Genomic DNA, 17,956 nt, shown 5'->3' on the forward strand with positions numbered 1-17,956 from the left:
AATATGAATATGTCAACTTGCTGAGAAAAAGGGAATAAAATAAATCCTGAGTTCCACCTGTCAGCCGAATGACTCTGGCTGCAGGTCTGCTCACTAAAAAGACTTAACCCTAATCCTGCTGCTACTGATGTATGGCAGGATATGAAAGGGTATGTTCTCTAAACTCAGCCATCTGTCTCTGTGAGGGTCTTTGGTGACAGTGACTGACCTTTGTGTGAGTCGTAGAGAGGGTGCTGCGACAGCGAGGGAGGGTCAAGGTGCCCCAGGGACAGGTAGGGGCTGGAGTACAGGCTGCCGGGCAGGGGGGGGTAGCCTGAAGACACAAACACACACACAGAACATGTCACACACTTTTTCACATTTCTGATATATCATTGATGTAATATCTTGGCCTCCTTGAGTTTTTAAGCCTTTTGGAGGATTAGGACAACCCCAGGATGTGGATAAAAGCATCTTCTGTTGTTAGCTAACAAATATAGATAAATAGCCCATTAATGTTGCGTTGGACAAATGGGAAGAATTTGTTCCTGATGGGGAAAAACATGAATGCCTCCTTAAAGTGAGTATGACGGAGAATTATGGATTATTGCAAGAAACTGAGTCTCTTCCCAAGAAAGAACCAAACAGACTTACAGGAAGTTGCCTCTTTTGTGGAGGAGGAAATGTTTGGTCACGGTAGTTTCACAGTTTCTCAAGAAACAGTGAACTTGTTATGTGGAACTCCAGCGAAAGCGGTTCTCCAAGCTACTCATATCCTAAAAAATTTTTTTTTTCTTTTTCACAAAATATGAGACATAAAATTATGCCAAACAATGCCCAATTCCATTTTTCCTTCAATATGGCTTTGATACTCCATCGCGAGTCAGAGCAGCTTGAACAGTCTCTTAAAAGACATAAAAATCTGTCTCCTTTCTGTTTTAGTTTTTTAACATTTGATTTGTACTGTGGTGTTCGGTTGTGACCATTATCCGCTGTCCACATAGTGACCCGCAATGGTAGGAAAGTTATTTATAAGCAGTTACTATGATGACCAGTCAGGTGGTAACATTCAGTTTCATGAAATACTTCAATCAACTCCTGAACAATAAAATCAAATACATCTTTATTGAAAAGCATGTTTACACATCCAAACTTAAAAGCACAGCAATACCAAGTCAGAAGAAATGGGACCATCCATTGAATCATTTAAATAATTAGCTCATTAATCAATTGGCTCATCTTCAGCCTTTTTCTGAGAATTTACTGCTTTTATACTGTAAACATCTGAAATGATCTCAATGAATTCTGAGAAACAGTTTAGCCGTTTTCTTTTCTGTTTGCCTATTTATACACAGTCATCCCATTGGACAGATTCATTTTCCGTTCACACTTTAATCGTGCTAATCGTTCTACTCTGACCCGGTAGTTTAACCTCTTGTCACCTACAACAATTCATTTTGTCCATGAGTGTTGGGCAAGAGTCTGCCCGTCAGCCAGCTGCTGCTCTCAGAGACCAGATCTTAATATAGACAGAGCCTTGCACTCTGGTGTAATGCTCTTGATGTCAGGGCAGAGCCGGCTGCTACTACGACGCTGGCTGATGACACCGTGTTCACCCACAAGTTAAAAAAAAAAAAAGACCACCACCCAGAATGAGTGAGACATTCCCTGTTCCCACACTCCAGTCATTCCCAGAAGAATCAAAGCACCGCTTAGTGTCCCAGCACTAAGTGTCGGGGAGCAAAGCTGAAGTATAAATCTGTCCGCTGTCCGTTTTGAGACGGGCAGAAATGGAGACGGCCCGAGGAGGCGGGTGACTGGGGCGTCAGCGGTGAGAGGACGGCGCACAGAGACAGAAATATAAGAGGAGTGATGTGACGAGAGCAGAGGAATGCAGGATAGGTTTCTTGCAAAGCTCCCCCTAACCACAGTTAACAGCCAACCTTGATCTCTGACAGGTTAGATACGTGTGCTCCTCTGACGCTCCGGTGCATCGCAGGCATATCTAAAGTAACTGCTGCCTGGAATAAACCTCTCGTGCTCCTAGAAACTTTAGCTGCTATTAAAGCCCCTCACCAGGTATTAAGAGTCTCTTTGAGCCAGTGAAGGATTCTATTCATATCAGAGCAAGTCAAGCCAGCACGGCTGCTTATGTCTGCAGGAGGTTTCAGCTTCTTTAGCTCTATATACTCAAGCTTCAGCTCAGGCTCAACTTTAAGTCAAGCGACTAAAGTCCATCTGTCTTCATCCATTCCTTCTCTGGCGTCATTGGAAGTCAAGCAGGGTGCGTCTTGGCAGGAAACCAGTGGCTGACCTGAGCTTCATTAAAAGTCTTCCTCCTCCTGTTTGCGGCCGGGAGGAGAGTTTAGGTTAAAGCCGGCATTAAGCCCCTTTTCCACTGGTCAAGAAAAAAAACACCAACACCCAATAACATTTCGTCAGCACTGGGAGATACAATCGGAATTCACTCCCAGGCCAAATGAGGGGAGTTAATCGTCTCGGATGATGGAAACATTACACCTTGGTGAACCTGCTAATTTGGCAAGACAGCAAGGTGAGAGAGCTCCTCGGTTTACAGTGTGGGATATCGAACATGATGCACCGGGGGGAAAAACAGGGAGGTGAACTCCTCCACTGGCCATGGGAAACGTGTCAATAACCTTTAAGCAGGTTTACCATCTGTTAGAAAACAGTGTAAAATAGGAATAATATTTACTCCCGGGTCAAAACACTCTGCAGTAGATACTGTTTTTTATCAGCTCCAGGCAGAACACGCTACTCTTCATCTTCCTCTTCTTCAAGAAGCTGCAGTTTCTGGAGCAATATTATAACATGCATTGAACTCCTGGGAGGTGCTTATTGGTTTTTAAACCTTGGGAACAACGTGTGACTTGTTTTTTGTATTGTACAAGATGCAACACTGGCAAGACAGCGAGGTGAGAGAGCTTCTCAGTTTCTGACGTCAAACACAAGACACTTTTTTAGGATTTTAGATTCAGGTTTACTTGTGTATGAAAAAAAACTGCATATTCTTGCTAATATTGGTGTTAGAGGTTTTAGATTTGCCTGGTTCAGCACAAAGAAACAAAAACGGGTTAGGACTATTTCCTCGCGCTGAATTTACTTCAGTTGTAATCCCGTGCCTGCGCCGCCCCCTTGAAGTGACCCTGAATAGCACAAAGTAAACTCAAGACAAAAATCTCAAGGAAAACAGAAAAAAACTAATCACATATAATCTGATTTGCTGTGTTTGGAAAAGCAACGACTAAGATCTGTCGCGCATGTGATGCAATCGGCTTTAAAAATGGAATCCATTCGTCATTCTCGCTTTACCGTGCCAACACGCACTGCGAAATCTGTGTCCTCCTATCTGACCTTCTACTCCGGCGAGATTTGATAAGGAGACACAGAAGGACACGAGGGAACGTGGAGGGAACAGAGATTCAATCGCACACTGAGCAGGCCAGAGGGGAAGGACTGAGAGGACAAAACACGTGAAAGATACTCTACAATATTCCCAGTCCTTCAGGGGTGTATATGAACATCTGTGTCTAAAAGCGTGCTCAAAAGCTAGGTCAGGAAAGACGTGTCGGAAAGTGGGGCAGGAGCGATAGAGACAAAGTACTTACTGGACAGGAAGTTCAAAAAAAGAACAAGTGAGAGAAAGATAGATTACAGTAACGCATGACAGGCGATAGTAAGAGACCAGTTGCGGACGTGGGGAACGAGACGCATTTAGGACAGAGAGCCAGGAGAGGAGCTACCAGCAGAGACAGAAATGGAACAGGATCCCACTGGAGTAAGCAATGAGGAGCAGAAGAGGAACAAGCCTCCTGGGCATTGGACGGGAGCAGACTGTGATGTCATGTGTCTTCTAGCATTTCAATTATGTACGGGGACGGAAAGGAGGTCAACAGCAAAGAGAGGGAGCGATGGAGAGAGACGTAAATGTGTGTGTAGGCGATTTTACCTTCATGAGTGTGTGATGCCCAGAGCTGAGCCATCTGCAGGCTGCTGGGGTTGGCCGATCTGTACGCAGGGTCAGAGGTCAGGGGGGAGGGGCCTGGATAACCAGACAGGAAGTGACTGGAGCCTGTCGGGAAGGCATCGCCTAGGAACAAGAGAAAGAAAACTGTCAGTCACTCTCGCACCACAAGATCCCATCTAATAACAGACGGAGACAATCGATTGTTACTATACATTCTATCACTTTCCCCATTGTTTGTGTGTGTGTGTTCGTGTGTGTGTGTGTGTGATAGTGTGTGTGCGCACAATCAATACACGCTGATGTGTCTGTGCCGAGGCAGTCTGTTGTAATCACATTATTACCGAGCCACCGCGCACTCCATTTCAACAAGAGAGACCACAGACAGACTGCAGTCCGAAGAAGACGACAGTTAATGTGACCACCGACTCGAACCGCAGTCGTCACAACAGCACTGGACTCATCGTGTGGTGGTGAAGCTTCTTCAACTGGTGGAGGGAGCAGTGATGTGACGGGGGCATTAAGGGCATCACATCCGCCTTGTTGATCACACACTCTCTGCAGAAAGTCAGAAGGAGCTGATGTGTGAGCACAGCAGGAGGATTTCCTCAGGATCCACCGCGAGCGACTGGGCTTGTTGACACTAACCTTATTATGTTTTTTAAAAAACACTACCTCTTCAGCAAATATCCATTCGACAAAAAGTACCAATTTAATGTGAACAAATAATCTACTCTGCTCAAAGTGAGGTGTGTGTGTGTGTGTACAAAACACACATGTTGACGTCACACACCTCACCATTAAAACCAGATCCATCCCTCTCTCGCCCACAGAGTGAATTCTCATAAAACATTTCATATCTCAACATGATAACAGCTATCGATTGTTTTTATTACACTTGTTTTTATTAGAGGCCCCCCACCCACGTGTGTGTGTGTGTGTATGCACCATTGACTAGTAGTAAACTTTGAACCTTTGAACCTTTACTGCCTCTTTCAATCACAACCTTCTCTGGAAACGGTTTCATGTTGAGCTGAGGTTTCCACTCCACCCCGCCCATTACCGAGCGCACCACACAGCCATTACCCTGATAAAACTAACCATGTGTGTAGGGGAAAGGGTGCTGTCTGTACCAGGGCGGGGGGGAAGGGGCTGAGTGGGTGTGTGTGAGTGATTCTGTATAAGTCCTGTGGGAATCTGAGAGACATGCTGTGCTTGCTGAGTTTTCCTCTGCATCTAAATCAGTACATTAAAACCACAGTCCGTCAGCGCCTGTGCACGCACACACACACACACATATATATACACACACACACACACACCTTAAATCAATAGCAAATGCTGCTTTCCAATTAATCACAAACAGGCTTGTAGACCCAGATTTGTTCAAGCTTCTTCATGTCTGCATGTGTGTGTGTGTCTGTTTTTGGTGTGTGTACTCAGGGTCTCTGTGTGTGTGTGTTGTGGCTGCACTGCATCATGTTATGATCACTGACATGTGCAACAGTTCCTTGTGTGTTTGCAGTGAATGCCCTTCGAGTCAGAGACACTGCAGGACACACACACACACAGTGATTAATCTTCAGTTAGTCTCAGTACGTTAACTCAGCTGGAGAAACCCCCCCCCCCCCCCCCCCTGTCCTGTGTGGAGCGTTCAAGAGCAGCACAGCGACGAGGTTTCACTTCCACACAGACACCACCTACTGGGTTACGTGTTATTCATTACAGCGTAGCCTTACTCATACACAGAAGTGATAAGAGCCCATCTGTCTCACTGCCATTATCCATTATATCCTGTTCATCAACACAATTCAAATCGCTGACGTCCAAAGAAAAGCATACGTCTCCAAAATTGTGAAATTGAGCAGCTGTGACCTAGTTCCTTGCAACGCTGAATGCAAGTAACTTCACACTTCGTCTAGCAGCACAGTGGCTGCACCTTATTGATCTCCTTAGTGAACGCCTCTGCCAACAAATCATAACCTTTCTTACTCGGGTGGAATCACAACTAGCAACCCAAATCAGGATTCATCCCACAGATTCAGACTTCATCCACACTACTATGTTTTAATTTGAAAACATTTCAACCCTGCTGCAAACACACCGGGCCTCCTAGAAACAGCGCTTGCTACCATTTTAGTTTGAAAACTCTGGGGCTGTGTTTTTGGATGTGCAGAAACTGAGATGTTGGGAAATGATGATGTATAAACCACAGCCAGCGCATGACCCTTGTGGAGGAGACCAGATCGAATTCAAGCAATCTGTGACCATTCCCATGTCCAGCACAACGCAGACACCAGGTGTAGGCGAGTGGTGGCGTGATCTGCGTTTTCAGGCGTGTTGGTACAGACATGGATTAAAATACAGAGTTGAAGCGCTCGTGGGGACTGAGATTGTTTTTTTAATAAATACAAAGAACCCTTTTTTTAAACCGCCACTTTTCCACCCTTCACTCCATAGCGTGCATGTCGGTCAGGCTACGTGCCAGCGGTGTTGTTATAACAAATCATTCTCACCTAGAATCCATTTCCTAATTGTTACCTGGTGTGTGAGGAACAAAATGTAGACGTAGCCCCTTGACACACACACACACACACACACACACACACAGAACACATTCACACACGCACACCACCTGTCAAGGATGTTGGAGTCCTGTAGGATGTCAGCAGTTTCCAGTTCCTTCAGGCCAAACACCAGGGTCTCACACGCACTCTCACACACAGACACACACACACACACACAAAGATTCCCCACTAGAGTGCAGATCAATCTTAGCATCCCAGCCGCCTACAGGCCTTTTATTCATGGGCACACACCAACACACACACACAGACCACCTTCATGCCAGTGTTCAGTGAAAAAAATAAAAACCTAAATTCCCATTCCCCCTTCCTGAACAGTGTAAAGGAGGAAGAGGAGGGAGGGGAAGAACGAGGGGAAACATTTGTGCTCTTCGTTCCAGAAACAACATCCAACTGGTAGCTGAGAGGGAAACATTTCTTTAAATGTGTTGAAATGACTCTTTCATTACCTCCCTCTGTTTTTTTTCACTCTGCCCTTTCCTTCCTTCCTTCCTTCCTTCCCATGTCTCTCTCTCTTTCCCTTTACAACTCCATCCCACTTTCCCACCATGGACACACACACACACCAGTTGGCTCTCACTTCACAAGACAGTTACTTTGCCATATTGGGATAAGAGAGTTGCCAAGAAACACGCTCTCTGACTCCCAACACGTTCTGAGCCTCCATTTTCAGATCCTCATAAGAAGCGTATCTCGGAATCAGAGAAGAGGAGGAGGAGGAGGAGGAGGAGGAGGAGGAGGTCTGCTGCAAATGAATTCTGATAGAGACGGATCTGTACATATGACACACAAACACACACACAAAACAACAATACTGGAACACGTACAAAAACACAGAAGATACGAGAGAGAAAAACTCTGGTATAAATGTCTGACGCACACACACACACCACACAAACACCACACACACACTGTGAACCCATCTGCTACCCATCAGTGGTACTCAGAGCTGGGTTAGCTTGAGGGGAATCTCTATTGATCTCTGTTTTTTATTCCCGGCAAGAAAAACATTCAAACTGAAAAAACTGTGCAGGGCTGTCCGGCTCTGCCACAGCTATAACTGGCACACTGACACTGGGAACCATTAATCCTGAGTGTAAAGCAGAGGAAGCGCTCCCCACAACACGGGGGTGAAACGTGTGTCTGTCAACAGAGACTGCATCTCTCTTTATGTGTGTAAGTGTGTGTGTGGTGCGTGTGTGTGTTCAGCCGGGCTGCGAGCATGTGGCTTTAAGTGTGTTAATGATTTCAAAATGTACAAGTCTGGGTTCCCTGTGTTCCCGGCTGTTTAGAGGAAACTATTTTGTTTGTGTGTTTGTGAGCTCAAGCTGAACACAAGCGGTTTCGCAAGTTCACAAATGCCTCGGCTTTTACGATGAGTTGGAGTTTCGACATTGTCAACTTTTACTTTTGCATATCACGGTGCAACATTTTAATAAAGCCCCTTTTTCCACTGGTGAAAACACCCACTACCATCTGGCTTTTATCTGGAGTGGTGATGGTATAATCTGTATTAATTCCTGGGTATAATGACAATAGACACAGGTTTTTTTAAATCGGCTCCTAACGGCTGTTACAGAAACCAGACACCAAGGTGAACGTGCCAATTTTGGCAAGACAGCGCACCAGGGATAATAAACAGAGAGGCAAACTTTCCTACTGGCAATGGGAAAGAAGCCAATTGCCTTTTTTACTCATGTTTATAAAAACCTATATATACCTGCTAATTTTGGTTTGAAGGAGGATTCTCAGATGAGGCTCCTGCTTTGCAGTACAGTTTTGTTGATGAAGCTGTTTCGCAATTTGTAAAGGAAATGTACAGCATACAGAGCAAAGTCATTCAAATCCTTGTGTGTAACTCAGAAAATTACAGGTCTGGAAAATCTATGTATCAGAACATACCAGGATATGGAGTCACCTCGGAATTGTTTGGTATTTTCCCTCTGTACGACATCGTGTCGTATTTGGTAAAAACACCTTAAATGGGAAGTTTAAAAAAGCCTGTGTCAAGAAAAGAGGGAAATGACCTCTGAGCGAAGGCTGTTAACTGCTGAACTTTCGTATCTTCTAAGAAAAACAGAAACTAGACATAAGTCAAAATGACCAAAATGGAATCATGCCAATGACAACAATTGTTTGCTTCCTCTCTGATATACATTTATCTGTCTAATGCATCTTGTATGTTTATGTTAAGCCCTTTGAGTTGCCGCTGGGTCTGAAATGTGTTACATAAATAAACCTGCCATGCCAATAAAGATTGCAGAGCGAGAACATATGTTTTTCCATCGCACCTATAAATAAGATGCACATCATGGATATAATGAGGCAAACGGTGCATGAAAAAAATCAGTTTCTACATTACTACGCAAAGCGATTTTTGACAAAACAAGACAAATACAGATGCTTAGGTTTCAAAATTAACTAGTTTAGGTTTTAGAAAAACCCAAATTTGTCCAGTTTAAATTGAAATGTCACCCGTTAATGCTGCTAAACAACGAGACGCGGTACAAGGGTAAATGGAAAACTACTTCACTAAAAATAAAACAGCTGATACGTAACTTCGGGGACAGTTACTGAACCCTGTTATTAAACGGGTCCTGGTGCTGAATTATTTAAGACCATATCATAAGCTCCAACTTTATCCGTCCTGCTCTCAGTAGTTAAAATAGATTTTCTATTTATTATAAAGACAAACGTTATCTTTCTAATTCTATCTTTCCACCTCTACTGATTAAGATATTTGTCTATTCTGCATTTTACACTGTCTCCAATCTAGATCTCTCTCTCTCTGCACTGTGCGAACACACTCACTTGAATACACACAACTTGCTGCTTTTAGTGAGACTTAGTTGTCAAAGCTGACAATGCTTGTTGCTACAGGTGCAACAGGTCTTCTGCACGTCGGGGTGGAAACTTGAGACGTCTCTGGAAACATGTAGAATGTAAGTCCATCACATGCATGTGAAGAAACACACAGTTTAACTGCAAAGCTCTGAGTTCATCAGTCACTGTCCCGGCTGTGTTGTGTGTGCGAGCAGCCTGGAGACCACACACACACTGGGATCCAAACTATACAAACACTGGTTACTGATTAAAAGTAAGGATTAGCCAAATGACTGTTGTGGGTGTTTTCATAACTTCAGTCTGAAACGGTTGGAGCCGGCAACATAAACACATGTAACTACACAACAGGAGAAAGAGAGGGAGTGTTGCAGTGCCAGTAAAATCTTAACAATACCAACAACGTTGTGTTTTAACGTTTTAAACTGCTGAAACTCAGAGTCATGTGTGTTTGAACTTCGTTGTGTCAGGCTGTTACACTCAAGTCTGCTGTGAAGACTGCAGTTGTTATTTTAACACACACACACACACACACACACACCCCGATACCAGCATATGTGAAGAACCCACACACAATCATGCAGTGTCACACCATACAGAATGGTATGCACAGTTGCACGGTCACAGGTGCACTGAAACACACACACAGACACATATGTACTTAAAGACATGTGGCGAGTACTAGTTAAACCTGAAGCACAGGATACTGCTTTGCGCAATAATGACAAATATCTATTGTTTCAATATCACGTTCTATTGTTTATTTATTTTAGTGCTATAAAAACACTCTTTACGAAACGTTTTTTTAATTATTGGGACAATACTGGGTTTTTCCACAACACACATGTTGGAGGGAAAGGGTCATTCCAAACAGGAACAGGACTCGAGAGCCGTGTGTTCTCTCAAACAGAAGTGGTTTGGTTATGACATGGACTAGAAAATCCTACTTTACAAGTTACACAACAGACACAACACACTCCCAACACATCTAACCTGGTTTACCAAAAGTACCGTCTCACAAGAGTTTAAAACAGACGCACGGCCAAAAGTAACGTGGTCCAGAAATAAGAGAAAGAACATGAATCATTATTTGGCTACATTCATAATCTGATGCATTTCACTTTTTACTTCAATTTTTATATCTTTTATCTTTAATATATTTTTATATAGCTATTTTTATGTCTAAATAAATGTTACTTTGTATAAATATTATAAAAAGTGAGTACATATATATTGTTTTTCTTATGTGTGTTGTATTTATTGTGTTTTTATGTTTCTATGTTCATTGTATGCACCAATAACAAGAGCAAATTCCAGGTAGGTGTAAACCTACTTGGCAATAAATACCTTCGGATGAATGCTATCAACTGTTCACAGGAAAGAAAAGTGAAGAAATAAGTAGTAACTGATTCGATTAAGTGAGACCGTTCCTTGGGTGTTAGTGCCGAGAGGAAAAAAGCCCAGCAAGGACAATTAAGTGAGCAAATTATTCGGCCGAGTTAATCTCAGGATGATTTAAAGCTAAATGGCAGATGTCAGTTAATGGTCAGAGGTGCAGGTCGCCTCAGCTGGCTCAAGCACATCATTAAGAAACAGTCGAATGCGGCTTCTCTCACACGTCAGACCTGCTCCCTGTGTCCTCCGTGTCACTGCGCATTCTGAAATGCTGGTCTCCGGGGAGGAATATTATAAACCTTATGTAACGGGATACGTAGCGAGAGCAACACGCCGCCAAACCGACACACACAAGGCAGTGTGCGACCTTTGTGTGTCGGAGGGTGTTGTCTGAGTCAAAGGAAGGTTCTGGCAGAGGGAAGGACTTAGCTAATGCTTGAGGTATTTCAACATGCCACAGCACGCTCTTCCACAAACACACATCTGTCACTCTTATGTTTGACAGCTGTGTGTGTGTGTGTGTGTGTGTGAATTGTTTGTGTGCGTGCGTGTGAGTGACTGTGCGTGTCATTAGTCTGCCTCTGACAGGTTTATTGTAGCAGGGCAGTGGAGCCTTGTGCCTTCTCTTAAAGGAGCCTGTTTTCTCTCCTGAAAAATTTCAATTAAACTGAGAGACTATCAGTCCGAGCCACATCTCTCACACACACACACACACACACACACACACACACACACACACACACACACACACACACACACACACACACACACACACACACACACACACACACACACACACACACACACACACACACACACACACACACACACACACACACACACACACACACACACACACACACACACACACACACGTAAGAGTCCGTGTGTTGAAAACATATAAACACACACTAACCACATTAATGTTAACGTAAACAGACACATTAACCAAGTAGAGTGGAAGACAAATGGGCATCGGGCAAGAGAACCCTGGCCTGCCACGCACACTGCATGAATTATACTTACACCCCTGTACCCATAAGTATGTGTGTGTGTGTGTGTGTACATTTGAAGAGCCACCACATTCATCTAACCGTGTTTGAATGTGTTGTGGTCAGGATAAATCTCCTCCTTTCTCTCTGCAGAGACTCCCAGGGGGAAACCCCGGCTCAAGCTGCACTAAGCACAATCACATGCTTCTATTCCCATACACAAGAGCTCAATCCTCTCATCTACACTGATACTCACACACACACACACACACATCTCAGCTCTTATCCTTTGAAAACAAAACCCTGCTTTCCACCTTAGGGACTGTGCCCATTTATTTCTCCTTTACCATTTGTCTCGAGCGAGTTTCATCTCTATCTACTGATTCCTCTTCTCTGCCCTCCCCACGACCCCTACTTTGAAACACCCGTCTCACTCCCATCTCCTGCTGCTGAGCACTGACGATGCGTGTGCATGCTTTGTGTGTACTTGTGGGTGTGTAGGAGACAAAAGAGTAGAAAAGTTGCTGGTTCAGGTGCGTTTATCCCTAAAACCACACAGATGAGGGGCGTCATCTTTTGCCTCATTAAGCACTTGTTCCAAACTGCACTCCCCAAACTCGTACGGTCATTATATACATTTAAAGCGATCATCTACAACAATGTCCCTAATGGATATAACACAACTGGGATTCAACCTGCAGCCAGTCTGTGCCCGCTCCAACATATCTGCTCTGAGCATCCGGAAAAAAGCTGGAGAGGAAATTATGTGTTTTTACTTTTCCTGCAGTTGCGCCAATGTAACTTTGTTTGTTTAAAAAGAGATAAGAACTAAGTTGATTTTCCTAAATCCATTTAAAGAGATGCTGCACACAGTTTGATCGTCAAGTGATAACTAAGTAACGCAATGCAATAGAGTATTTGGCTGCAAAAATGCCATTCATTTGAAAACTCCCCCTCATCCTTAGATTCCTGATATAGTTAAAAAAAAAAAAAAAAAGTACAGCCACATCAGCCTGTGACAGAAATAGAACAGTTTTGTAAATAAAGAAGCATCTGTGGCCTGGTCTCCTCGGTGCAGTGGCGTTTCAGACGGTTCTACCTCCGCTGCTCTTGGAAGCGAGAGGGAGGGAAGAGGACAGATGGCCTCAATCTGGTGATGAGGCACCGGCAGACCTCCAGTAGACAGAGGACCATTCATAGCCATTTTACATCTTTAAACTGGGACTCAGACCTTATTGTGTGTTAATATATAACCTATGCTAAACGAAGAGTAATCAAATGATGTCTTTAAACAGGCTCAAGCAGCACAAACTTCCACAATCTATTTGCAGCTTCACAATGCATTTAAAACTAATGCTAATCTTTCTCTCTCACACACACACACACACACACACACATCTGGAGGTGTGGAAATAAAAGAGAGACTTTACATCATTAAATCAGGTGGAGATCCTATTAAAAGTGAACTAAAAAAGAAATTAAGGGAGGGCCCTGGGAAATAGGTGTGTGCTGGCAGCCATTAACGCTGAACCCTGCTATCAAGAGCTCAGCCAAACACAACTGTGCAGGAGACGTGGAGATCTTTTGCAACACATGTAAACAACAGCAGCAGCAGGGCGGTCTGGCCTCCTCTGATTGCACACCGGCTCCTCCAGCGCTGGAATCATGCTGCTCATTGCAATTAAATGGGAACATTATCAACATTTGCGGTTGCTGAGTAATTATCACGTAACAGGCCTGTACGGTGTTATTACAAGCGTGGGACCGAGATCTCAGCCGGGGTTTGATGAATGTAATGTGTGGGGATTTGATATTGAGGAGCGCCCATAAAGCTAAATGACCTGTGTCGTACGGTGGTGTGTTTCAGTGGGTGGAGGCAGCGAGTGTGCGTGGGGGGGGGAGGAGAGTCAGGGAGGGAGAGGGTCAGCGTGTGGGCAGAATAAAATGCATCCCGTTTTAAAAGGAGTGTTTAAACGGCCAATCTGGGCGGGAACAGTGGCCGGGGTCAATTCCACTTCAACAACTGCTCCCCACCCGCACCACATAGACTTGTCCCACACATACACACAACACACAACACACATACACACACACACACCAAGCAGTTTTCAGCTCGTTTCAGAGCCACAGGAGGGAGAATGGAAGAACATCGTCCTAGTGAATCTGCTCCTGCTGCTGCAGAGACGGTTTGCAGGTTGAAACCCAAACGTCTCATCATTTCACCTAATAACCCTCTCCACGTTATTCTGGAGGCACAAAAATCTGCTGTGCCCTCGCACCTCTCTCTCCCAGAACATCCGCCAGTCATCCTTACCCCCCCTGCTGCGAGCTGATTCTCATCTCTGACAGCTTTTCATGTGTGCGTGGAGTGTGTGTGTCTGTGTGTGTGTCAAATTAACGCTTCATCAGAGCCCTGCCCTGCATGCACCACCTCACTTTACTAGACCTTCTGTACCCCCACGCCCAGAGCGACAAGCACAGCATTGAACTCACGCTCGACGGCGAGGACTCGGGGAACACAGACTCGGCTCCATATTATCATCTTCGGGGCTTTTACCTCTGAAAAGAAACCAGCAACTACAAAACTGTAATTTGATCTGCGCCTGCAGCTTCACGGAGATGTAAGTAACTCGATGATGGTGTGTGTCAGACTTTCCATTTTCCAAAAGAGGCGGTCGACAAACAGCATATTTGAACCGTGACCAGCTCTGACTTCCCCCTCTGACGGACCACAAAACTGTATGCAAACATTCACTGTTATCTTTTTAGCACGGTGTTATTTTAAGACTGCCATTACTAACAGCAGGAACAGAGCTCAGTGTGCAGGCAAGTAAAGTGAAAGAAAAATCCAACAGCAGCTCTGCAGGGAATAACATTTACTGGATGATCTACTGACTGAAGCCAGGTAACACACACAGACACACACACACACTAACACAGACACACACACACAGGTAGAGTGATGTAAACAAAAAACATGGGGGTTTTCCCTCTGCCTTTTTTATGTCACACATTTTCTTTAATGGCCAAACACATCAAGATCATCCTCCTTGCATCTAACGTGCTACTACACACACAATCCCACACAAACACACACAGTAGAGTGATGTAAACAAACACATGGGGGTTTTTCTTAAGGGAGCCAGTGTGTGTTTTATGCCACACCTTTTATTTAATGGCCAAACACATCAAAGTCCTTCACCTTGCACCTGATCTGCTCATTTTAAACACACAATCCAGAGCAGCAGTGACTGTCCAACACAATTTACACAAACGCAAGGGGAGGAGAAAACAGCATCGACCATTTGCCAAATGTTCCCGAGGAGCAGCTTCATCACTTCAGATACTAGAACCGGAGCCACAGCCATTCCTCACTCCGGCAAAATTACCCCAGAGCAGGGGAAGAAGTGGTCCGTCATCAAGGTCACAACATTACCACTCTCATTAACACACACACATACACACAACCTGCACTGGGGGTGTGATGCTCCACATGCAACCCAAAACCACTGCACCCTGACCTGCCGCAAAAACATGCACACAACCCGGTGGTGTGTCCGACAACCACCGGTGCCCCCTGGATCTTTATCCCGGGGCCAGACTCTCACATGTGCAACTTGTCCCCGGTCCACAGCCACTCCTACACCGGGGCTCGGTTCCCTATGCACCGGGGGCTCGGTTCCCTATGCACCGACACGATGACCGCACACATGCCGCAGCGTTATTCCAAGTGAATCATTGATAAACGGAGGGTTGTGCTCCGGCGGTACAGCGACCTGGTGTCCGGTGTGGTACTCACTGTGGTGTGGATGGAGGTTAATGGCCGATGGCATGAATTTCCCGGAGTGGAGAGGCGGCGGATGACCCGCGCCCAAGTGCCCGGGCGAGGGAGGCATCCTCCCGGCGGCGGCTGCAGCTCCGAGCCGGTGAGACTCCATCGCGAGCCCGGCCAGCAGCGGAGGTGGAACGTGGACGGATCGGGGAGGTCCGAAATCTCTGCCATCCATTATCCACACAGGGGAAAGTTATAAAAAGAAATTGTCCCCGTATTCCGAAAAAAAGACAGCGTCGGCTAAATTAAAGTCTTTAGTTTCCCAGGCGAGCCGGGCTCCCTCTCGGCCATCCTGCGGACCCTGCGAACACAAGAGCAAAGCGGCGTGATTCTCCGAGTGATCGCAGGAAACTGATCCGAACACCTGGAGGATTTTCTCGGGTTTCAAGCGAACAGGCGGCGGCGAACAAGCAATGACGCAGTTTGGAAAACCCACTTCAAAAACTAAAACCCCGAGTCGGATCTGCTCCATACGAGGGAACAGACGAGGTCCCGCTAAAGCACACCGAACAGCGGGTCTCGATCCAGGTTTGTGTGTGTGTTTCAGCGAAGTGGACCCGCTGCTCCTCCCCGGCTGCAGAGCTCCGATTCCCGGGGAAACTCGCAGGGGAGAGGCGGCGAGCTGGCTGCTCTGCCCCGGCCGTGAAAACACCGAGCGACCCCGCCACGGAAAACGCGTTAAACGGGTGAAATTAACAACCTATTCTCCCTTTTTTTTATATATATATATCTGACCATCAAGATTGTTTTTAGTCTGAATCGTAAACCAGCAATGGAGGCGATGGGCCGGGCTGTAAACCAATACACCATAAATACTGGAGGCGCATCGCAGATAAATTTCAAACGGGTTAAAAATAAATAAGGTCGCAAAAACCTGCATCGTTAATCAGCGGGACTCGCGGTGTTGTGTTGCCCGCAGAGGCGACTTTAGCCCGGGTTAGTTCGCCAGTGGGCATGGGTGCTGCCCCGGGAGAGGAACCAGAAACCAGCCCTCGAGTTTAAAAACAGACAAACCGTTTTTAAATCAAGACATCGACAAAATTAAATTAAACACATTGTACAGTATTAATCGACGTATTGTTCAGTTTGTCGAATCTGTTAAATTGTTGATTTTACTCGTTTTCTAATTAAAATAAATACAAATCCTGGGAGACGAGTAACATTCAAAAACACAAAAATGAAACTTTTAGTAAGAAAAACATCGAGACTTTATCCGGAGAGGTTTAAGATTCGAGATCTTTTGGGGGAAATCCGAGTGTTTGTTGTGATTTTTCCGCATTTTCACGAAAAATAAACGAGCGAGTCAAATCAATTAAAGTTAAAAACAAGAAAAACGCGAGTTAACCTCCAGCGAGAGGGTGGAAGCGAGCACACAACAGCGGTGACTCGTGATCTCCAGGCGGGCGGGAGGTGGAGGAAGGCTCGGGCACAAGAACCACAATAAACGCTTCTTTCCTTTTTCCTCCATTATAAAAACCCAGCGGTCGCTCGTGTGGCCTGTGGCCGCCGTGGAGGGCTCTCCGGACGGGTAGGGATCCAGGCGGAGGGTCGGTGGAGCTCCATGCGGCGGAGGAGCTGCTGGAGGCCGAGGAAGCAGCCCCGCGTCTCCGCCACGTTTCAAACTTTTTCACGGTTCCTCTTACCGACGCTGCAGGAAACTTTCGCGAGTAGGAAACGTCTCGGAAGTTTAAACAAATAAAACACAAAAAAACTACAAAGCGAAACCTTCCGCGCCCTTTTCACTCACAACCTGGATTCTGTGTGAAAACAACAAGTTAGAAGAAGAAATGGCAACAAAATGACAACTGACCCGCAGAAGTGTTTCTTACTTGAATGGAGAAACAAAACCTTGTGAAGGAGCTTTTTTAAAAAAATAACACACACGCGAACGCTTGTTAAAATGGTTGCAGGTTGCGTGGAGCTGGGGATCGACCCATCACAGACTGGTCCGGAGGGGAAGTGGGGGAGAAGTTGTGTGTGGGGGGGGTGGGGGGGCGGGGGAGAGAGAAAAGCTCGCGACGCGTCCGTGAAAACTCAGCTATGAAGCCCAGCATTGTTTCTCACGCCCCGCCCCCTCTCTACACCCCCCCCCCACCCCACACACACACACACACAGACACACACACACACAGACACACACACCGCTACCGCCCAGCCCTGTGATTGGCTGCCTGCAGTGTCCGTCACGGGTCCCTAGCGGTTAGAGAAAAAACAACACTGGCCCCTCGCCAGGAGTATAAAACCAATTATGGAGCAAGAAGGTTTGATCCGTTTCAAGGTCCCCTCGCTTCTCCGCTGCAGGACGGAGCGATCACAACAAGCCCGGGGGCCCCACCGCCCCCCCCAC

At 45.7% G+C, this 17,956-nt stretch overlaps 1 protein-coding gene across 1 annotated transcript in view; it reads right to left on the reverse strand.

The window, feature by feature from the left end:
• tnrc18 (trinucleotide repeat containing 18) overlaps positions 1-17,545 on the reverse strand; it is a 45,009-nt gene extending 27,464 nt beyond the window's left edge. The window contains exons 1-4 of the mRNA XM_061090930.1: positions 17,420-17,545; positions 15,577-15,910; positions 3,950-4,090; positions 209-313 (exon numbers count right to left, since the gene is read on the reverse strand). Of these exons, the coding sequence (XP_060946913.1) occupies positions 209-313; positions 3,950-4,090; positions 15,577-15,784 (454 nt within the window). The 5' untranslated portion in view covers positions 15,785-15,910; positions 17,420-17,545. The remainder of the gene's footprint in view (positions 1-208; positions 314-3,949; positions 4,091-15,576; positions 15,911-17,419) is intronic.
• Positions 17,546-17,956: the final 411 nt, after the last annotated feature.

Source organism: Limanda limanda, chromosome 17 (genome assembly GCF_963576545.1).
Source record: "Limanda limanda chromosome 17, fLimLim1.1, whole genome shotgun sequence".
In the NCBI taxonomy this organism is placed as follows: Eukaryota; Metazoa; Chordata; class Actinopteri; order Pleuronectiformes; family Pleuronectidae; genus Limanda; species Limanda limanda.